Raw genomic sequence first — 21,731 nt, forward strand, 5'->3', positions numbered from 1 at the left:
GTGTATATAAATAGGCTTGTCAGGTTTTTTCTCTTTATATTAATAGTCCTGTCACAACTATTGAGGTGGCTGTAGCTCAGGAGGTAGAGCAGGTTGGTGGGTTCGATCCCTGGCTCCTCCAGTCTGCATGTGTGAATGTTGTTAGAAAAGCACTCAGTTTAGAGTCAGTGCTTGGGAGAATGGGTGTGATTGGGTGAATGTGGCATGTTGGATACAGCGCTTTGAGTACTCCAGGAGAGTAGAAAAGCGCTATATAAGAATCAGTCCATTTACCAAATTCATGTGTATAAATAGTTACCTAGATTTTTAGTATCTAAATATATGATATCTATCTATATATTATATAGATATATATATAATATATAGGGTCAGTATACGTATATAATAGATCTATTATCTTAATAATATCTATATTCTATAGATAATATATAATCTAGATAGATATCTATATATATAGATAGATATATAGATATAGATAAGATATCTTATATCTGATAGATAGATCTATATTAAGATAGTATCTTATATCTTATAGATATACGATATCTATATATCTATTAATAGATATGCTTAATCTATAGTAGAAAAAAAAAAAAAAAAATTAGATATCATATATCTATATTATGATATATCTATATATATATTATATTATATATATATCTATATCTATATTCTATCTTTCTATATCTATTATTATATATATATATCATCTATATATATCTATATCTATATATCTATACTATACTATATCTATCTATATCTATTCTATCTTATATATATATATATATCTATATATCTATATATATATATATATATATATATCTATATATATAGTATATATATATATGTGTATTAATTGTTGTGTCAGATTATTTCTCTCTGTATAAATATTTGTGTCAGATTATTTCTTTGTGTATAAATGGCCCTGTCAGATTTTTTTTTCTGTGTATGGTTAATTAGCTTCCTGGGTTTCTCTGAGATTCCAGATCAACTCTTGATTCTAATTTTTTTTTAAAAATTTATTTAGTTTTTGGGCTTTGATAACGGCACATAAAAACATTGGTTTTGATTTACATTGTTAGGCTTTGCATTTTGCATTTGAGTTCACCTCAGCACAGTCCACTCATCCTGTCCATGGTCAGATTGGACTGTGGACCACAGTTAAATGCCTTCCATGTAGGCGAAAAATAATTTCTTATATGGATGGTTAGGAACTTAAGATGAAAAAATTATCACGTTTTAACACTCAGAGGTTGCTGTAGAAGTAGGTGTATGAGAAGGTGATATGCTATTTGCTATTTGTTCTTTATATCACTTGACCTGATTTCAATAATTTAATCTATTTTTTTCATGGTGGTATTTTCCCATCCTGGATTGCTGTTGCTCACATCCACCTGTAAACTTTATCAGAGTTCAACTGATCTAAGCTAAAAGAAATGCCAGTGAGTATTTTAGAAGGATAAATGTTCAAGGCTCAGTTATTTATGAACCAGCTTCCTCAGTACGCATACCTCATGCACCCTGACCTCTCTTTTATGTGTGAACCTAAATTTATTCTGTTGTAATTAATGTGCCATATGGGTCACATTATTCGTTTGTGTGCTGTTTGTTTATCCAATATCAAACAGAGATGCACAGAAATTCAAGCATTACATGTTGGCATGCAATAGCTGAAGCATTTTGGATTTCAGAGCATGCACATTAGTGAGGGGCTCATTAGGCAGGTATTATCCAGCCCACAACCCTGCCTGCACCCCGCCTCTCCCTTCAAGTCAGCTGGGATAGGCTCCAGCTCCCAGCAACCCTAAGTTAGAGTTTTACAAAAAAGGATGGGTGACTGGATAATTTGTCTCTAAGCACACTGGACTCTGCTTCATCAGTGTTTCTTGCTGGCTGCAGTAACTCATGCTAATCAGCACTAGTGTGGATAAGCAGCGATGAGCCAGGGGCTACATTTAGACAAGGAGAGCATTCGTACAGCTGCATCATGTTATTTGGACGACGCCAATGTTTAATATAATACGCTGCAGCTGCCGTATCTTTCGCTCTCCGCTGTCTTATCGCATAAACCCCACACAGCTTACCCCCAAATTAAATTAACAAATAAAAGAAAAACCTTTGCTGTACTTACTGAAAGAGTTGCATTTTGTGTTGGATCACGCTCACACTTTTGATTCCCTCCTTCTTTTGGATTAATGTCAGCCTTCTTAACAAAATGAATAGAGGCTCATCCTTAGAGGCTATTTTACAACATCACAGAAAAACTTTGTTTGTTAGAAACACATGAAAGCACAAGGCCTCTTTCACCCAAGCCAGAATGGGTAAGATTTATAATCTGAATCTTTGGATGCACTTTCTTTCCTTGGGGAAAAAAAGAGAGGTGAACAACTGAGAAAAACAGTTTCACCGATCAGAGCAGCACAGATGCAGGGAGAGCAATAAAGGTAATAATTATCCTCTACAAATACCATCAACCGACAGCGTCAACCTGCAGTCACCAAACAATCTCATCTTATTAAAATTCAGTGGCTATTCATTCATGTACATTCTGGGGAAAAAAAAGTTTTTACATAATCCTGCTAAAGTCCACCCTTAATGATTCCACAGGAAACAAGAGGGCAGTAGCAGCCAGGTGCTGCAAACAAATGCACTTGATCATCAGCAAGTGTGATCACCTCTATAAAAGCACAAGCCTGATTGAAATGCTGTGGTGGGACTTCATGAGAGCTGTGATTAAACAAATAAATGAAAAGCTCAAAGAAATGAAGTAACATTTCAAAGAAAGGCTATATGAAATTCCTTTAATATGATGTTAGAGACTAATAATGTCATACAGAAAATTATTACTTAACGTTTTTGCTGCTAAAGGTGACTCAACAAATTATTGAATCATGTGGTTTCCTTAGTATTTCACAGGACTCCCTGTAGTCCTGTGAAATACTACACTAAGTTAAAGTTTTCTTCACATGACTGTATATTGAAGCTACATTTTGACTTCATGCTGGGTTATAAATTTGTTAAATAATCAGTTGTCTTTATGTGTAAACTTGTGCAGGGTTTGTGCTCTTGATCCTGAATAATTCTACATAAAACCAAAGATGCTACTTTGTTGTTGCCTTTCACAAAATGTAATCAAAGTGAACTGAAAAGCCTCTTAAACACCTGGCTGTCTGCACCATCCTCTCATCCTGATTTCATTTTCCATTTTAGATATCAACACTGAGCCACTTTAGCTAATCTAAATTTCATATGATATGTTTAATACACCGCTAACCAGATTGCATCATTATCCATAATCTGCAAACCACGAAAAGTATGAGTGGCATGCAACGCAAACACTAACGGGGCAACCGTCCTGATTTAAATTCATGATGCACGTGCACATCTTCACATGCCTTTTTTGTGTTTGGATAAGTCAGATCAAAGTCTGTTTAAAAGGTGATCAGTGGTCCATTAACAACCTCATCACTTATCCATCTTCACTATTCAGGGAATCGCTTTACTTCTGGTACTTTCATCAGAAAGTGCTCTGAGCTCTGCAAACAAATCCTATAAATTCTCTGATCATTATTCATACACTTCAGGCTTTAAGAGGGGAGTTCCTAAAAATACCCCCACTTTTTTCTGTCTTTCACACATACAGTATTTACACATGCATTTTATCCCACACCTACACCCACACCCACACACACACACACACTTATAAGCTGCCCTCTCCTGCTCTCTCTCCTTCTTTTTTCCTCCATTTCTCTGCAGCACACAGCTCTGCAGTGAGGAGATAAAGTGTCTCCTTCTTCTTCTTCATCCTCATCGTCTGAGTCCCTTCCCCCAGCACACCAACTATCCTTCTTTGGGGTCCAAACCAGAGAAGGATAAGAACCACAGAATGAGGGGAAGGTGAGGAAAAGGGGGACAACAGTGCACTGCAGAACGAACAAACGAATTTAGGTGATTTAGTGGCCATTCAAGAACAGCTACTGCTGCTGCTGCTTGGATTGAAGCCAAGTACGTGTTTGATTGGCTGGGGAGACTGAGTTCCCCTCTCACCTGCACAGGTCGGGAAGATTGATGCTAAAGGGTGTGGGAGGTTGAGAGGGGAGGAGGTGATGGAAGGAAAGACAGATGGGTCATCTCAAAAGAAAAAGCAGTGGAGTAGGGATTTGTGAGAAAGGATGGCCCTCAGCCTTTCATTTTTATGAGTTCTTCCTCCTCCTCAGGTGTGGTTGGACATTAATTTAACACTTTATCTGATCATTCACATTTCAGGGAGATGCAGGACTGGCAGAGACAGGCATGACATAGATGTGAGTAGACCCACTGGAGCCAGCAGGGCGCCCTGCTTTAGAATAAATTGTTTGATGTAATTTTCCCCTTGCGGGAGCAGCAGGATTGGCTGATGTATAATGATCCTTCTATGAAACCAGCAGCCTGGACGGCAGTTAATGGTGACTCATATACAAAGCCCAGAGGACCCCCCCCCCCACACACACACACACTCTCCTCTTGTAATTGGTCTTCTGCTGTTGCTCTCCACGCGGTCGAGACGCCCCCGTGTGGCGCACAGCAGAAGCGCGGGCATCGCGGGTGGTTTAAAAGCCCCGGCTGAGGAGGCGCATCCCACAGACCCGAGGAACTCTACACCGGGAAAAGTTTACCTCCAACTACTGTGGACGACTTAAAGCTGGGAGAAACAGCAAAGATGGCAACTCAACCGCAGCAGCCGCCCCAACTGCACCTGGCTGAGCTGACCGCAGCGCAGTTCATCGACATCTGGAAGCATTTTGACGTAGACGGTCAGTGCGCTCAAGTGTCCGCCTGTCTAATGACTGTGGAACTAGCCATCGGATCAATTTGTGTTTATTACTAAACAGTAATTATGTAAAAGATGGGGTTGAAATTAGTGCATATAAGAGAATTTTGTGTCCAGCTGGAGTTGAAAACCTTTTGTGCGTTAAAAAAAAAATAATTCAGCGACTGTAAAATGTAGTAAAAATCTGCAGAATCAGTGCAGTAATGTCACAAACTGCAGTAAGAAAATTGAACTAATAGGTTACTATATATAGGATACATTTGTGATATGAGTAAACAGTTTTCCTATTTTACTTAGTAAAATCCATCAGATTAAATCACTGTTGGTCATTTACGTTGTGACTTTATTTACTATAGAAATGTGTCAGGGGGTCTGCAGTGGATTGTAAAGTTGTGTTACGAAGAGGATGCTGACAAAGAGGGCGAAGGGAAAAAACAGATCACAAGCAGTGAGACGAAGGGCTGAAAGATAGAAAAGAGAGAGTGAAGGGGAGATAGGGGAGAGAGCGATGTGGATGCAGAGGAGGGAGGGGGAAAGGGGTAGCAGGGTGGGGGATGGAGGGAGCGTGAAAAGGTAAGAGATGAGAGGATGCAAGAGTGAAGGAGTGTGTTTTTTTTCTCTCTGGATTTTGTTGGGTGGAGCTTACAGTGAAGTGGAGAGTGGATGGTGTGTGTGTGTACTTGTTATGAGGATCAGTTTGAGTTTTAGACCACTGGATTGAGGACATGTTGGATGATCCTGTCTATCACAGCCCTCCACTTGCTTTTAGGGTTAAGGATATAAACAGGTTCAGGTTAGGGTCGATGTTAAAAGATGGCCATGTAAATGTGCCAGAATGCATGCTCACTGGCAAACAGCCACTTATATAAGGGCCTTCATTAATGCAAGTGTTAATTTCATTTAATAAGATATAGGTATTTTTACTCTGGTCTGTATTTATCCATGTATATTGTTTTAGTGTGTTGCATTGGAGAACAAGTGGAACTTTCTGTGTGGCATTTAAAGCACCAAAACAAGCAAACAAGCAAATAAAAACCTACCTTGAACTGTTGAGAGAGGTTTCAGGCCTATTTTCTACTAAGCAACCCAATCACTCTCCAGGAGAAAGTGACCATCTTCCCATGCCTCCATGAGGGGCTCATGTGTGAGCTGCAATGTTAGCTACAGTCATGTAAAAAACTAGTTACACCCTACCTGCTTTCATAGGAATATGAATATGCAGCTAGGTGCTGCTGATCAGGTGACCTTGATTAAATGCTTATATGAGGACGTCTGCTGGTCTGAAACATTCACGTGTGTTAACACAATACCGCAATGTTCACAGGGGTAGACATCCCAGTCAATTGACCCCAAGGCTAGATGTCCAATGCTCAGAGAAACTGCAAAAAGCCCAGACTTTAGTGGCCCCAGTTAGCATGTTAAAAGTTAAACTAAAAAGCCAAACAAGTATGACTTTTTCGAATGGGTTGGCTGGACAAACTCTCTTCTCTCTAAAAAGAACTTTGCAGCACAGCTTAGGTCTGCAAAGTTGCATGTGAACAACCCACACAACTTCTGGAACAATGTCAATTGAAGCGGAAATGTTTGGCCATAATGCACAGCACTGTGTTTGGAGAAAACCAAACACAGCACATCAGCAAGAACACCTCAGACCAGCTGAAGCCACTGAGGTGTTCGTTGGCGGGGGTGATGTGATGCCACTGATATGAATGAGCTTGTTAAACTTGTTACAGTCCAATAACTCCAGCCGTACTTACCTTGTTCATTTTGAATCTTTATTCCACTTCCCTCTGTTGTATTTGATGTCAACAGTTCTCTTTATCCAACACCATATCATGACACCACAGCAGTCACAAACTGTTTGCTCCTTCCGAACAACAACACACCTGCCGCTAATTACGTGTGTCTACCTTAAATACATTCCCATAGACACACCATGTCGTAAAACACAAAAGGTGACCTCTAGCGGCATACATAAGGTACCAACATAAAAAATGGCTCCTACATCAGCCGTTAAGCATCATGGTGGAGGGGTGGTGATTTGGACTTGTTTTTGCAGCCACAAGATCTGAGCACCTTAAAGTCGTTGAGTTAACCATGAACTGCTCTGTATACCAAAGTATTCTAGAATCAAATGTGAGGCCATCTGTCCAGCAGCTAAAGCTTGGCCAAAATTGGGTCATGCAACAGAACTATGATCCCAAGCACAGCAACAAATCTGCAAGAGAATGGCTGCAAAAGTAAAGAATCAACGTGCAGCGATGGATGGTCCAGTCAAAGTCAAGACTTCAACCTGATTGACGCCCCCTGGAGGTACCTTAGAAAAACTGCAACTGCTCACAACCGTCAATGCAGTGAAGCAACATTGTAAAGTGGGCCACAATGATAAACCCATACAGAAAACAATTACTTGAATGTATTTCTGTGACAGATGTTTCTACAGGAACAGTCCTGATCTTTAGAGGTCTGCAGCTATACGCTTTCTATGTTTTGTTTTGGGGATGTGGATAGTAGAAAGAAAATTCTCAGTGCAAGCACAATAGATTTTTTTGAGTATCTGGGTCATGATTTCAAGAAAAAGACCAGATTTTGAAATGCATTTTCAAACTTTGAAAATTACAAGGCAGGAGAAGGCAGACATCTCTACAGCCAGCATCTCCGAAACTGGACAGTTTGCACTAAAATGAATATGAATATAGCATAACTTGCATCACAGAGGAAAGCAATGATCAGTGTAATTAATTTTGAGGTAGACTTCATTATAAAATATCTTTAAAGTAACATTAAGTGCTCAAGGTGGAATGAAATTTTCAGTTTTTTATTTTAATTTCTAAGATTTGAAATGAAAACAAATCTTATTTTAGTCTATAAATGGATCAAAACTACAAAAGCTGTTATATCAGTTTCAAGGAATAAAAGTAAATAAAATTCCTAAGTCTAAGTTTAGGAATTTAGTCTAAGTTTAGTTGATGCATATTTACAATTAGTGATATTATATCTGATATACAAATAGATATTTGTTTAACTGTGGGGCAAACTGCAGAAGAGTGCTTTCATCGCCCCACTTTGTTTCACGATGAGCCGATCCAGCTATACATATTTTCATTTTGCAACTTCAGTTGAAAGATTACCCTCTGAAGCCATTGAGAAAAAGTCATGACCTTTAGTTGTCCGATAAATTTGCAGTTTGTTTTCATCGAACAGCACAGCCTGACAGTACTTCAGTGGCCCACAGAGCTTTCACAATAAGCCTCACTGTAAATCCTGCTCCCTTTCAACACTTTAGCTCATTTTAACCCCAATTTGTTCCTAATCTAAGTTATTTTTGTGGCTTAACTGTGCCTGTAGAAGGAGAGGGTTCGGAGCAGCTCAGTAAAGGTGAGGAGTAATTAATTCCCCACTCCAAGATGGACTAAATTGCAAAAGTGAGAGAAATGAGTTAATCACAACCTCGACAGTCTGTTTTGGATGATATGTAGGCAGTGCGCTTTTGTTGACTAAAAGGGCATCAACAAATTCCTTTCTGTAGTGCAGCAAGGATTGTATTTACCAGACGGATGCAGTCACAGTGACACTAACCACTGGTTTGTAGATTCCTGTTTGGAGACCTCAAGTTAACCAGTTAGATTTTCTGAAAGCATATGTCATAGGTGAAAAGTGATAAACTGAGGACATTGCACTGGATGCTCAATCATGAGGTAGTCACATCCTAAAGTATATCCTGCTGTATTATAAATTCTACTCTAAATGGGACCATATTAATGCAAATGAACATTGCTTTGCATTAAAGAAGATTTTAAACTCATGATTGGTACCACAAACTCACAGGGAAAATGTTTATTAAGTTCATAAATCACTGTCAAGTATGATTATTTTCTTATAGATTTTTATTAAATTGAACTCATTTTTTTAAACCAGAGGAGCTGCCCCCTGTTGGTCATTAAAAAAAACAACAGCCGGGTTTCACTTTTCAGACCCGGTGACTTTATCCATCTTTGATATAAAGTGTATCTGACAGAAGACTTTGCTTTGCAGGGAATTAAACACAAAGAATGAATTAAATATTCCTCTTTGTCATACAAACAAAAACAACTCATACAGCTGATACTGCAGCATGTAGTGCCTCATGTGGGTTTGTGTTCACACCTAGGGGTGAAACACTCAGGCGCCCTCTCTGAGAAATCTGTTTCCCACATGACCCTCTTTTGTCATTTTTAGTCATTGTGCATCAGCTGAATTGTTTCCGAGGTGTCACTGAGCAATCAGCAGTTGAGCTGTGTTTTTGTTTGGGGAGAGAAAGGACTGCATCTGCTCAGTGTGCAGTGGTGCGCTCCATGTGACAGCTGAGATTCGGACTGCAACATAAACTCTGGCAGCGGGCGCCGATGAGCTGAGAGGTGTTGCTTATGTAGGCGCGGGGCGCGGACATAGGATAGAAATATCACCACAGATTATGCGCTCTTTTCCAACCTCCTTAGCATCCACCCATTCACTTTCTTTGCTGGGAGGCTATCACATCTGGCAAAAGGTTCAAGGCAGTGGACACCCTGGCTTGAGCACCACTCCACCACAAGGCCAGCACAGAGAGAAAAACTGCCACGATCAATTTAAATTAACCAGTTCTGAAAGATAGTGGGAAGAAACAAGCACCCACTCACGCACATAGAGAACGCACAACATCCACATACAAACGCTCAAATCCACTCTTTTCACTATGAGACAACTCTGTACCATATCATTTAATAAAATGTATTAAAATAAGGATTCCTCCTTATTTTAATACATTTTATTTTAATACCAAAGATATTTTTTGTTTTTTGGACATTTTATCTTTGCTTGTTCGTTCACTCGTTCAGTTATTTATCTATACAAGTAATAGTGTGATGCAAAAATTAATGGTCAGACTGTTGACCCTTTCTCCTGACATCTTGATGACCAGATGATTTTTATAGCTTAAATTCTGCAATTTAAAAGCTCTCTATCATTAATTTGCACTTTGATAGAGATTATGGTCGTCCAGCCATTTTACCATTTAAATCCCAGCCTCTTAGAAACAGTAAAAAATAAAGGGAATCTCAACTGAACATCACTATCTGCTGAACTGAGGCTGTGTAGTTTTTGCATGTTGTATCTTTTGGGGTTTTTTTGCACCCAAAGCTTTGTAATCTTTCTCTGAAAAACTGACATGTTTATGTCGAAACATCGGCTCACCCATAGCCCAGATGGAGACATGGAGCACCTATCAGATAAAGTGTCCAAATAATGCTGGGCACCGAGATGAGAGGAAGGGAGGGAGGGAGAAAACGATCAAAAAGGAAGGGAGATGAGAGGATAAGAGATTAAGACAGGAGCAGAGTGCATCTCTGCATTTTACTCTGTTTTATTTGAAATAACCTTTACATCGATGTCTATTTTTGCAACATAAAAAGCAACCCCTCCCCCCTTGGTATAGTACACAGATGGGACTCATTCTTATGATTAAAAAGAGACTGGGGAGTGTAATTTATGTTACCCTGTTAGTGGAACTTGCAGGCAAACCAGTGAAGTAAATTATTGTGTTAAATTATCTCGGGTCATGTGATCGTCATAAGAAGCACAAACCCAGACAGAGGGACAGGATGCCCCAGTAAGCATCAATCTGACCGAACACTTTCACCCTCTTAGGCAAGAAAACGAAGCGCTCATTATGCTGCTTACACTCTGGCAGCGCTTGACTGTTCTTTTATTTATTTCAGCATGACACTGAATCGCCACACAGCTGAATGTCAGCTTAGCATGACCTTGTTTTTGTGTAACATACCTCTCCAGTTCATCAGAGTAAGTTTTACTTCTGTAGAGATGATATAGCAGCTGGTCATCTTATTTCCCAGTGTGGACGTCCTCCAGGATTCACTCATATCTTGTCCAGTGGTCATCCAGAGTTTTATTCAGATTTTTGTGCTGATTTGATGGATGGACCAGCCAAATATATTTAGAGAGTGATTTTGGTGAAGCTGTGGGCATGTACAGGCTCCATATACACTCCTGTGAACTGCTTACTGGGGTAAGAGGACTTGAGACCGAACTAGAGCTCAATGTTTGGCGGCTGTTGCCAAATTTAAAGAACCCCTGGTGACCTTTAATCACTCATCCACATCTGAGTCTTTAATTAAACTTTTGAACAGTCAACAAAACTTGAGGCGACTTAAAAGCCTCATAACATCATTTGTGCCAAACTAATTTTGTTCCTCTGATGCGCCGCAGGAAATGGTTACATCGAAGGGAAGGAGTTAGAAAACTTCTTCAGCGAGCTGGAGAATGCAAGACGAGGAGCAGGGATGGTGAGTGTGTTTACTCTTTGTACATCCATCAGTTTATTTTCTTCCACTTGTCCAATTCAGGGTTGTGGGGGTGTTGAAAAATTTGTCCCAGCCATCATAGGGCAAGAGGCAAAGTACACCTTGGAAAGGTCGCCAGTCGATCATCAAGAGACAGACAGCCATTTACGCTCCTATACACACCTACAGTCAATATAGAATCACCAATTAACCTAAGGTGCATGTCTTTGGAGAGAAATGGAGGCAAACTCCACATAGAAAGAGCCTGAATTTGAACCCAGAGCCAACAGGTCTTGTAGATGACGCCATCAACATGGCCCTACACTTCATCCTGCAGCATCTGGACTCCCCAGGAACCTACGCCAGGATCCTGTTTGTGGACTTCAGCTCTGCCTTCAACACCATCCTTCCAGACCATCTCCGAGGCAAGCTTTCCCAGATGAATGTGCCTGATCCCATCTGCCGGTGGATCACTGACTTCCTGACGGACAGGAAGCAGCAGTGAGGCTGGGAAAGAATGTCTCGGACTCCCGGACCATCAGCACCGGCTCCCCCTCAGGGCTGTGTTCTTTCTCCTCTGCTCTTCTCCCTGTACACCAACTGCTGCACCTCCACCCACCAGTCTGTCAAGCTAATCAAGTTTGCAGATGACACCACCGTTATCGGACTCATCTCGGACGGGGATGAGTCTGCCTACAGGAGGGAGGTTGAACGTCTGGTGTCCTGGTGCAGCCACAACAACCTGGTGCTGAATGCCCAGAAGACAGTGGAGATTATTGTGGACTTCAGGAAGCACACAGCTCCACTCCCCCCCATCATCCTGACTGACACCCCCATCACCTCTGTGGACTCGTTCCGCTTCCTGGGTACCACCATCACCCAGGACCTGAAGTGGGAGCCCACCATCACTTCCGTCATTAAGAAAGCCCAGCAGAGGATGTACTTCCTGAGGCAGCTGAAGAAATTCAACCTGCCAACACGGACGATGATGCAGTTCTACACTGCAATCATCGAGTCCATCCTCACCTCCTCCATCACCGTGTGGTACGCTGGAGCCACTATCAGGGACAAACAGAGACTGCAGCGTGTTGTGCGCTCTGCTGAGAAGGTGATTGGCTGCAGACTCCCATCTCTGCAGGACCTGTACACCTCCAGGACACTGCGGCGTGCAGCTCGGATCTCAGCTGACCCTTCTCACCCTGGACACAGTCTGTTTGACCTGCTCCCCTCAGGCAGGAGGCTCCGGTCCATTCGCACCAGAACCTCTCGCCATAAGAACAGTTTCTTCCCCTCTGCTGTTGGACACATGAACAATAACCATATGACTGTTCCCACCACTAACACATGACCCTACGCTGTGTTCACTGCATCATTCCATGTTTGGCACTGATCACCACCTGCACTCATGTATATATCATGTATATATCTATCACTTAGCACTTTTAATTCTTATTCTTATTTTTATATTTTTATGACAGTATGTTTGCACTGAAGCACCGCAGCAATTTCCTAATGTTGTAAACCTGCTCAACATCTGGCAATAAACCCTTTCTGATTCTGATTCTGAACCGTTTTGCCCTAATCAGTTAATATAAATGGACAACTTGCCTATCGCTCAGCTTCAAGTGAAGTGAAGTCAAAATTTATCCCTGTATCATATCAGTTGATCAAAGTGCTGTACAGGCTGTTATATTATATATAACAGTCACTAAGTTAAAACTAAATATGAACTATAAAATAAAATATACAATAAAAAACATAAACCTTGATTGTAAAATATAAATCTTGGTTAAAAAAAAGAAAAATCCTCAAATAAAAAAATATTAGAAGTAAATTGCACAATAAAAAAATATCACAAGGTGCTTTATATTGCAAGCTAAAAACACTACAATAATACAGAGAAAACCCCTGTAATCAGATGAGCTCCTGTAGCCTTTATATGTGCAAAATCTGCGTCACTTTATCACGAGAACGTGCATGTATTAATTTGGTGATACAGAAAATGTATAAATGTTGTTATGCTTGATGCTGATGTGCTACAAAGTGTATTTTACTCTGTTAGAATTTCAGCTATTCGAACACAAAATACACAACAAGAATACTCGTTCAGTCACTAAAATTACTTTCACATTGATACTAAAAACGAAACAAACTAAAGTGATTCTCACATTTCCTTCAGTACAAGACTGAGGTATGGTAACATTTTAAAGTTGAAATGTATCCAGTTTAAGGTTTCAGAGCTCTAATGTGCTGCTGCCACCTCAGAAATAAACACCACCATTAGAGTGCATTCAATTATAATTGAATTAAAATCTTTGTTCATGCAATAAATCCCAAGATAAATTATTCTCTCCAGCATTTATCTAACGGCTTATTTATAAAAATGTTGCATTATATTTTTTTTTACCACCATTTTATTCATCATTATCATCATCATCTGATAATGTCTCAGATTGGAGTGGGTGGCACTCATAGGGATCATTTTGTGCAGATCAAGAGACATATGGCCACTTTTTATGCTTCTTCTACCCTCTGCAAAGGCAGAGCTTGTAAACCTAAAAGTATTCCACTGAAAGCCCCAAAATCATGTATTTATTTTTAGCCCATGATGTGCGGGGCTTAGAATAAGAGGTTGAGAGCTGGAGGAAGAGAGCTGTCTATTTTCAGATTGTGGTGTTTTGTTCTGTTTTCAAGAGTTATGCCCATTACTAAACCTTACTCTACAAGAGTAACCTTTCATATATTTCATATATCTTGATAAGTGTAATTCGATGTGTTTGCAGGATCCCTCACACGCCACATTCAAAGAAAAGATGAAAGAGTTCATGGCCAGCTTTGACAAGAATTCTGATGGAAGAATTGAGATGTCAGAGGTGAGAACAATTTATTTTCTTAGAAACTTTTTATCCAGCCTCATTCATCCTCTTCTGTTCCCTGTTTGTCTTCACTGTGAACGGCAATTGTTTATATGAAGCCTACATTTCAAATGCTTCCCACTCTGTAACTACAAAGCAATAACATAAAATATGTGACGTTGGTTAATAATCTTCCCATTTCTTCATGTATCACTCTGCAGTTGGCTCAGATTCTGCCCACAGAAGAAAACTTCCTGATCTGTTTCAGAGAGTTTGTTGGATCCAGTTCTGAATTCATGGCAGTAAGTTGGCATATATACACATCTGTGTCCCAGGCTTTAACTGTTGATATGCAGCGAGCACTCTTACATAACCCTACAAATTTGATCAGCCAAGCTCATATTCTTATCCAAAGCCATTCAGCTGAATGTAAAGAATTAGCCTCCTTCTTTCTGTGCTTCTTTTGAAGTCCCATATTTTGGAGGGAAAGTTGCTCAGTGACTAATAAATCTTAGTGAGCTGTGAAATTTGCTCACAATCGCCTCAAGTCCGTGTGCCATTACTGCCCGTCCTGTGGGACGCCCGTTCAGCTGACTCACATTTCCTTTCATTTTCCTCCCAAGTTAGGACACCTGTTTCATACAGAGACAATCCACTAAAGGTGTGAATTGTTCATTAGAACCCTGGATACTCATAAAATAGTCGATATTGTCCTAAAAACTGCTGTGTTTGAGATCTAGGTCACACTCACGCCTGGCAGCAGAATGACATCACTGATGTGCATAAATTCTCTTTGGCCATTTTGATGAATAGTTGAAATAACCTAAAATTAGAAGCAATTAGTAAATAGAGTAAATAGTTATCTGATGACTCTGAGCCTGAAAAGCATCTTTATATCACCTATAATGGATTAATTACATTGAAGGAGTTTTTCCAGAGATATTTTAACACCTTGTGCTTAATAAAGCAGAGATTTCCTGTTTGAGAGAAAACATCTGGTGAGCTTAAATTGTAAATAAACTGTACAAACACACACTTGATGTGCGCTACTTTAGAAGGTTTTTAGTGGTGTGATGTTCAGGCTGTTCTGTGTGTTAAAGCTATTCTCAGATAGCCATACATTATGAATGGAGCACAGCTTTGTGCAGGGGAAACGCAGAGAGCGCTGGAGGACTTTTAGGTATCCATCTTTGATGAGGTCTTTCACGGAGTCAACATTTACACAGTGTTTGTTTTTACTTGAGTTTTTATGAGTGTGTAAGGATTTAGTTTTATTATTTTACTGTCAAAGTGGTTAAAGATGATATGGTGTTTTCTGAAAACATTATTCTTGTCCGACAGGCCTGGCGGAAGTATGACACTGACCGCAGTGGATACATTGAATCGAATGAGCTGAAGGTAAATCACAAATAAAGCAAAAATAAATGTAGTATCATTATGCAGATGGACAGTTTTGTTGGTTTTGTTCATGCATTTTAGAAATCTTCTCTGCAAACCATTTTCTTCAGACTCTAGGTAAATGTGACCCAGTGTGTGACCCTATGTAGTCTTCTTCATGGACTATCCATGTATGTAATCCTAAACAGATTGAGTGGCTCCATCTCTGCGTGCAGACACGCTTTGCTGCATCCACATAAAAGCATTAATTCAAACTTTAGGTCTTTTCCTCCCTCCTGATTCAGGCCTACACAACACTTCTAATTATAAATGAAACAGCAAAAGATGACTTCAGTAGTCTCTATGTGTGCTACTATACAGCAGATTGCTGCATGGGGCAGTGATCTGTGCAGTAAATTCAAATTGATCACTATGGCTGCAGTATTGCCCCTACATGTGATAATAACTAATTAATATCACACGTAGGGGCAATTTACATAGACACGCCAGTATTTAAGACATATTTAGAAAATGCTTTGACTAGTTACACATGTCATTTTCCTTTCACAACCAAAAGGCAGCAGTAAGTAGATAATATGTGGAGTGTGACTGGCTGTGCAGCGAATACACTAAACTAATCTGTCCTTGGTTGAGATGATTCATTTCTCTGTGTTATGCTGTTGGAAGAATCGGTGCTACTGATTGAACTACTCTGAAACTGCACATGGACATGACACACTCCATTAAAAATTCTGTCATGTGAAAAACAAAACCTCAACTTGAAAACAAATACTCAGCTTGCTCATCTAATCAGTGGCTGAGGTGGTTATTTTGTTCTCACTTCAGGGTTTCCTGTCAGACCTGCTGAAGAAGGCGAACAGAAACTATGAAGACAAGAAGCTTAATGAATACACGCAGACGATTGTGAGTGCCACGAGGCAAAGATTGCAAAGATTGCAGCCCATTAGCACAGAATAACCCTGTATTGCTGTGGGCTAAACACTTAACTGCCACATTTAAGCTCCCTTGAGTAGTTAATATGTGATACATTACTTCAATAAATTCCCTGTTAATTTTCTTTCTGTGTAGCTAAATATGTTTGATCTTAATGGCGATGGGAAGCTGGGCCTCTCTGAGATGGCCAGGTGAGTGTCGTCTTTGTGTTATTTGTATGTTAGGAACATTTTTAAAACTTTTCTTTAAGGACATCGTTCACATGTCTGTGTTTCACCACAGGCTCTTGCCGGTCCAGGAAAATTTCCTGCTGAAGTTCCAGGTAAGATTATGCTTATAAGCGACAAAAGCCTGTTCCTTCAGATCCCGTCAGTTCCTGTTGATGTGAATAAGTCAGAAACTGAAGAGCTCTCCAGAGATTCAGAACAAAATTATATATGATAGCTAAATATATGATAGTCTAAGTTCCCCTCCTGCAGCCAGATGGGCTCCATGTTTCTTGGAGTATTGAGATGGGATTTCTAGGATCAACATCTTTCTCTGTGAATGCCTGATTGAGCTGGGATTTTGTAAACCACTGAGGCAGTCCAGCCAGGCAGATAAGACCTGTCTGGCAGGACAACAACGTTGGTCAGGTACAGTCACGTAAGAAAGAAAGGTTTCACAGGAAGAGGCTTAGAAGCTAGGTGCTGCTAATCAAATCTGCTTGATTAATTGATCATCGGGAAGTGTCAGCAACGCTGTACAAAAAAAAACAAAAAAACAGAGGTTTTGGCAGTTCACTGGTCTGTAGCACTCAGATGTGTGTTAATACATCTCCACAAACTCACATAAAAACCCAAAACCCACATCACAGACTCTACAGACTTCAGTTAGCACGCTAAGTGTTAAAGTTTGTGACAGTAAAATGAGAAAAAAGAACAAGTGTGGCCTGTTTGGCAGGGTTTCCAGCAAAAAGCTTCTTCTCTCTAAAAAAAAAAGAAAAAAATGGCAGCACATTTTATGTCTTCAACGTTACATCTGAACGAACCACTAGACTTCCAGAACAATGTCTTTTGGACACTTGCATGTCAGCACAAACACCTCATACCACCTGTCAGTGCAGTGGTGGTTGAGGATTGATGATTTTGGTTTGTTTTGCTGCCACAGGACCTAGGCACCTTGGAGTCAATGAGTAGACTATGAACGCATCTATATACCAAAGTGATCTAGAGTCGGATGTGAAGCCATCTGTCTGACAGCTAAAGCTTGGCCCAAAGTGAGTTATGCAAGAGGACAATGATCCCAAACACAGCAGCAAATCTACAACAGAAGGGCTGAAAAAGGAAAAAAATCAACGTGTTGCAGTGACCCAGTTAAAGCCGAGACTCTGACCTGCTTGAAAAGCTGAAGAAGTCTGTTACGTAGCACTTATTAGCAGGTGTCTGTGTGAACCTTTAACTCCTTGTCACTCCTGGGAACATTCATCACTGTTCCAGGTTTTCTCCATTTGTTGATAACGGCCCTCATTGTGGTTCAGTAGAGTCTCAAAGCCTTAGAAATGGCTTTATAACTCTTTCCAGGCTTTGTTTCTCAGCTCTTCTTGGGCTCTTCTAGCCTGCTTCAGGGTCTATTTAAGTCATGTCTTGACTATACAGGTCTGGCTCAGGTGTGGTGAGTGAAACTGAACCCAGCTTTCCAAAAAAAATGTGGTTAATCACAGTTAACTCATTATTTAACAAGCGGGGGAACACTTTCTCACACAGCAGATTGGATAGATTTTTCCCTTTAGTATTTACTCAGGTTATTTTTGTCTAGTGTTTAGTTTTTTGATTATCTGGATCATGTAAGTGTGACAAATATGCAAAAAAAAAAAAAAGACATCAGGAAGAGGTGAAATACTTGTAAACAGCACTGTAGAAGATTATTATTAAAAAAAAGAAACATGACCTCTGTGTGTATAGGTTTCACCTTCCATTCCACATATACATCCCATGTGTACCATGTCATGATATGTACAGCTGACTTGTGAGGGCAGATCTGCAATTTCTTTCGGACAGAGGATTAGTCTGTCTGCTGAGGATTAACTGAACTCTAGTCCCAGTTATCATAATCTACATGGATTAATATCGGTTCTGGATCTGGTGGGGCTTTTACCGCTCTCTAGAAATACCCATCAGTGTCTAACAAATTTCATTCCTCTCTGTTTTTCTCTTACACACAGGGTATCAGACTCACGGTTAAGGAGTTTGACTCCATCTTCACTTTCTACGATCAGGTGAAAATAGCATGTCCCTCAGCTTCTTCTGTCATAGTTTATATTCCCTTCCTGTGTATTATGCATGGTGTGTGGTACCTAAACAGATGTGTGCAGCTGTGCTAGCAGCTTTGTAAAGCTGTACTGGAGCTAGTTGCTCAGATCAGAATGCTAACACCCTTACGGATAACTCTGAATATCTTGCATTGTCAAGTGCTTGATGATTTTGTTTTGCTCTCTACTATAAATGTCACCCTCATGGGGATTGGTGGAAAACTGAGGATCAAATAATTCTGGATCATCATCACGGCCAAATGTCTTGGCAGTCTATATAATGTCATGGATTTGGGGATAGAAACACTAGTCAAAGATCCACATGTCACTGCAGGGATTAATAAAATCATTTTGATTTGATTATCATACAGAGTATCTGTGAAATACTTTCTAAACAAACACACTGGGTCAGACATGGGACACGCTGGGGAGATTATGCCTCTCAGCTGGCTCAGGAGCGTATCTGTGTTGCCCTGGAAGAGCTGGAGGCTGTGACCAGCGATAAAAGGGTCTGGGCATCCCTGCTTAGGCTGCTGCTCCTGTGACCCGGGCCCAGATCAGTGGTAGAAAGTGGATAGTTTTAGTTCTGCTATCATCTTGGGAATTTCAGTCTTTTGTTCTGCTTTAGTACAGAATGAATTACTTAAAAAACAAATTAATAGTGTAATGTAAAAAGCATCTGTCCTAATTAACAAAGAGGTGAGGTCTTAGTGTCTCAGTCTTAGCCTCAAAGAATCGCTGTGAGTGTTGATGAAGGGTGTACTGGCAGGTGTAGATGGATGGAGACGGCTGCAACTCCTTGGCAATACTGGTAAGTCTGGATAACAGGTAAGCACAGCAGAGCCAGGACCCAGGAAAAAGAGGAAGACATGGAGTCAAAGTGCCTCATACAAATGAGGGAGACGAACAATTTGACGGAGTTCTGCTGTCCTTCTAGCCACTAAGTATTCAGGATAATGTGATTGAACACAGGTGTAGATGGCTCCCAGTGGAGGCCATGCCCGAAGGCAGACTGAGGAAAACGTCAGCTTACTTCACCACCTGCACAGAAAAGAAAAGAAAAAGAAAATTTAATACATTGGATGTCCTAATTATGTTTTTGTGAAAAATCTTGCAAAAGTAATTGAAGTGTACTATTTTTTGTGTTGTTTAAAGGTTTCATTAGAATATCAGGCAGTTTGGCATATTTAGTGCAGTATTTTGGGGAAGATTACAGCAGGCTGTGGCTTACATGGTCAATGTTTGGATGTACATCAAGGGCAGCAGACATCAGTTTATATTTAAGGTCATGATTAGATTCACTCACTGAATTCAAATTTTTGCTTTACAGCGTCAAATTGTGGAAAATCAGCCGAATAGCTCATGAAACATCTGCGTATATCTTGTTTAATTCAGTGGGATTATTCACAGCGTGCACACTAAGAAACTCACAAAACAAGTTATTATGTGACTTATTTCTAAGCAGTTTTTCCCCTATGCTGCACCTCTACACCTGATCCTCAGGTTCCCTCACCTGCTTCGATCCCTGCTTTTAGGAGAACTTTTCCTTGTCTGTATAATTCAGACCTCCTCTCTTGTCTCATCCACCAGGATGGTAACGGATGTATTGATGAGCAGGAGCTTGATGCTCTGCTGAAGGACCTCTGTGACAAGAACAAAATGGTAATGAATAGTCAGCCTATTGATTAATCAGTTCAGGTTACTTGTCTACTTGCTAAATATAGAGCAGAGATGAGATTGCTGTAGTGTAGAGTATGCTTATCCGCTGACTCGGTGTGCCCGTGTCATTTATGGCAGGACGTGGACTCAACCGGACTGGAGGATTACAAGAAGAGCATCATGGCTCTATCAGATGGAGGGAAACTGTACCGCACTGAGATGGAGATCGTCCTCTGCCGGGACTCCATGCTGTGACTCCTCTGCCTGGGACTCCTCCCCCCACTGCCTCCTCCTTCCTACCTCCTGATGTAACCTGCTGCATGTATGACCCCCAGCCTCGCTACACCACTTAGAGTGAAGACAAAAACGCTCCTGAAAGCACAGTGTACTGCAGCCCTGCTGTTTAGTCTTTGTACCATCAGAGTTTCTTCTTCTTCTTTTCTAAACATGCAGTTCAATAGTGAGACAGCTAGCAATGACTAAAGGAATATATTGAGTATTTATTCATTTGATGTCCCGTTTTTGATATGCGTTTCTATTTTTAAATTAATTTCTGTCGACATATGTTCCCCTCCTGTTGAATTCAAGTTGAATGCTTCTGTTGAATTTGTTTATTTATTTCAAACTCATTCACCATTTATTATTATGAGCTTGTTTTATTTGATGAGGCTTGTACTGTTTACTAAAGATATTACCGAAAGAATGAATAAATATAACATGACAGCTCTTGTCCCAGTTATTCACTCGCATCAAAAGAAGTCCCACCAGTGCATAAATACTGTTTTGTTACACATCAGCTAGCAGGGGGCTTGTTTCCACTGTGCCACAGCTGCCGCAGTAAGACGTTGATGTAGTCTGTTCTCACTCCTAGTGTCTCGTGGCGAGTACAACTGCAGGACAGATGCCCAGAGCAAGAGTGTTTTCTCCAGAGCACTCCACCTTCACTTTCTAATCTCCTGGTACCAGAAAGTGTGATGTAAAAAGAGCTTGTGCTACTCCATTTTTTATAGAGGAGAGCCTCAGAGGCACCAGTCTTTGAGATGAAGTCAGCAGAGGAAGACGAGCCAGAATACGAACAACAAAACAGCAGTAGGATGATTGCCTCGCTCTTTCTGAAACAGATATAGCAAAAACCTGGTATAATGCAGCAAAATATAAGAAATGATTGGTGATGTTAGTTAACTGGAACATAGTCTCCACCACAAAAGTGATCTTCCAGATATTTTCTATAGATTATGTGTGGAATAGTTCACCAAAACTGGAATAACATGAGGAAGAAGGCTCCAAAAGATGTGATTACACATCACTGGTATTTACATACTGGCAATTTTCAGTTGCTTTCTATATGAGAAGAGGGTCAACCTCCCCCCGTACTTCAGCGCAATGGAACAGTCTACCTTTCATCAATTAATCATCAACTCTTTCATCTTTAATTAAACTCACTATCTTTAAAGCACACCCCTCCATGT

The 21,731-nt window shown here is 40.3% G+C and overlaps 1 protein-coding gene across 1 annotated transcript; it reads left to right on the forward strand.

Annotated features, from left to right (window-relative positions):
- The first annotated feature begins 4,590 nt into the window (after positions 1 to 4,590).
- On the forward strand, positions 4,591 to 20,985 carry LOC102299113 (calretinin). Its single transcript, XM_042213576.1, has 11 exons — positions 4,591 to 4,793; positions 11,054 to 11,130; positions 13,911 to 14,000; positions 14,204 to 14,284; positions 15,324 to 15,380; positions 16,206 to 16,283; positions 16,449 to 16,504; positions 16,596 to 16,635; positions 18,517 to 18,570; positions 20,194 to 20,265; positions 20,401 to 20,985. Exons 1-11 carry the CDS (start codon positions 4,700 to 4,702, stop codon positions 20,515 to 20,517), a joined length of 816 nt encoding a protein of 271 aa, XP_042069510.1. The 5' UTR covers positions 4,591 to 4,699; the 3' UTR covers positions 20,518 to 20,985.
- The last annotated feature ends 746 nt before the right edge of the window (positions 20,986 to 21,731 follow it).

Source organism: Haplochromis burtoni, unplaced genomic scaffold (genome assembly GCF_018398535.1).
Source record: "Haplochromis burtoni strain Fernald_Lab_line unplaced genomic scaffold, NCSU_Asbu1 Contig_11, whole genome shotgun sequence".
NCBI lineage: Eukaryota > Metazoa > Chordata > Actinopteri > Cichliformes > Cichlidae > Haplochromis > Haplochromis burtoni.

What these genes read in the sequence shown, in the direction of transcription:
- LOC102299113 (XM_042213576.1), top strand. Translation starts at nt 4,700, where the DNA reads ATGGCAACTCAACCGCAGCAGCCGCCCCAACTGCACCTGGCTGAGCTG. An exon ending in GGCCTCTCTGAGATGGCCAG is followed by an intron (nt 16,505 to 16,595) that starts GTGAGTGTCGTC and finishes GTTTCACCACAG; the next exon opens with GCTCTTGCCGGTCCAGGAAA. An exon ending in TCTTCACTTTCTACGATCAG is followed by an intron (nt 18,571 to 20,193) that starts GTGAAAATAGCA and finishes CTCATCCACCAG; the next exon opens with GATGGTAACGGATGTATTGA.